Consider the following 1,849-nt stretch of genomic DNA (forward strand, 5'->3'; position numbering starts at 1 on the left):
ACACAACTGTGATTAACAACTACATTAAAACTTATATACCACTTATGAACAAGGGGAAAGTAATTTTTATTCTTGCCTTCTGCCTGTAAGCGCATTTTTTATAACTTGTCTCTTTAAAAATGTTTTCAAGAGTTTCTCAGTAGTTTTCCTGGAATCGCTGACAGCAACTTCCTTTCTTTGTCTTCGCTTAGCCTGTGAAAATAAGATTAACACCAATAAGATTTTGTTGGATGCTGCAAGATACGTACTAAGTGAATTAGCGTTATAACTCTGTACGCTGAGTCTATGAGCATCTCCTAACTCAGCTTACATTAATGGGGACGCACTCTTTGACTGTCTAAATCTCTCTGTCGGTCTCCTCTGTGGGATCCGTAAATAGTTTTCAGCTTCTGGGTACAAACGCACACAAGAGTTGCACTCAGGTCCATTCTAGAGCAAGACCCAGGCTTATGTCATTATCTACCTCTCTGCAATCTGATTTCTATGCAAATCAAACCTATACACATCAAAAGGGGGCTGCTGCATGCTCCAACAGCTGAGCAAGACTGGGATTGCAAAGAACACCTGCACAGCAGCGCACTTCAGGCCTTCCATCCTTCATGGCTCAGAATCATAAGCAGCACAGGAAGGAAACTGAAAACAGCTCTTCTTACTTTGCATTGCAAGGGCTCAGCAAAGGTTCTTACCAAGGTCTGTCTCTTCAGAAGTGGTGCCTCTCCATCAAAAACAAAGACAGGCCGAATTCGGAAAAACAGCAACTTGCAGAGTCGATGAAACAGAGTGAGGAGGTGAGCATTTCGTACAGAACTACCACCACGATCTCTGGCTCCCTTTATTGCTTGATTCAACCAAATACTAATATCTTAAAGAACCATTAAGAGGAAAAATCCACGCAAACTTACATATGTAACATGTTAGTAGTTTCTACAAAGTACACATATTTGACTGAGTGGCTTTTGCCCCCTGTTCCAGGCTTGATTTAACACATACCAACTTATTCAAATAGTTGTGAACTTTGGAAAATAAATTCTTGCCCTTATCACCTTGGACAAAGAGCAGAGTTGAAACAACTGTGCATTAGTGCCTCAGCAGTTAATTTCACAAATAAATGAAGGGTTTCCCCATCTTTCCATCATTTAACCAAGTACATACGATAGGAAAGTTTATGCGAAAGCATTTCAACTTTTTCACCTTATACTTCTACCTAGAGCAACACGTTACTTACAAAGCACAAAATCTGAAAGCTGAGTAACTTACTTCGAGCATCTCTTTTTACAAATATATATGTACACAAAAAGCTTAGTATTGCACATATAAAGCACAGAATCTACTTATGAAAGTATCATCAGGATTTCAATATTTTTTAAAAAGAATAATCACGTCAGAAATAAGAGAAATATTTTAAATAACCTCCCTCACAAATTTATTTACTTTCAAAGGATACCAACAGCAAGAATTTTTCCTTCCAGCATTTCTGGGTTTATGGGTCTCCCAGCACATTCAAGAAGTTTCCAAAGTCCTTGAACTCCCATTGTCCTTTCCCAGCCACTTCCAGAGAGAAGAACCTAGGAGGAACAAAAAAAAAAAAGAAGGAATAACCCGAAGAATATGCGATCCCCGTCCGCTTCATTAACGCGAATAACGCTGCAAATGCAGGCTAAGGGGGCGGGGCTGGGCTGGGGAGAGCGCCCGCCCCCCCGGCAGCCGGCCGGGCCGGTTCCGGACGATCCCCTCAGGTTTCGGTACGTGAAAAAAATAGGTGTTTTTTTTAAGGAAACACGGTGAAGCGCAGCGTTATAGCTGCTCGCCCGTCGCACGGCTCTAGGGGCCCCTCGGCTTACCGCTCACG

At 41.9% G+C, this 1,849-nt stretch overlaps 1 protein-coding gene across 1 annotated transcript in view; it reads right to left on the minus strand.

The window, feature by feature from the left end:
- ERCC5 (excision repair cross-complementation group 5) overlaps window positions 1–1,532 on the minus strand; it is a 14,999-nt gene extending 13,467 nt beyond the window's left edge. The window contains exons 1-3 of the mRNA XM_009869467.1: window positions 1,445–1,532; window positions 687–862; window positions 77–192 (exon numbers count right to left, since the gene is read on the minus strand). Of these exons, the coding sequence (XP_009867769.1) occupies window positions 77–192; window positions 687–862; window positions 1,445–1,532 (380 nt within the window). The remainder of the gene's footprint in view (window positions 1–76; window positions 193–686; window positions 863–1,444) is intronic.
- Between the last annotated feature and the right edge of the window lie 317 nt (window positions 1,533–1,849).

The sequence above is a fragment of the Apaloderma vittatum genome, unplaced genomic scaffold (assembly GCF_000703405.1).
Source record: "Apaloderma vittatum isolate BGI_N311 unplaced genomic scaffold, ASM70340v1 scaffold3365, whole genome shotgun sequence".
NCBI lineage: Eukaryota > Metazoa > Chordata > Aves > Trogoniformes > Trogonidae > Apaloderma > Apaloderma vittatum.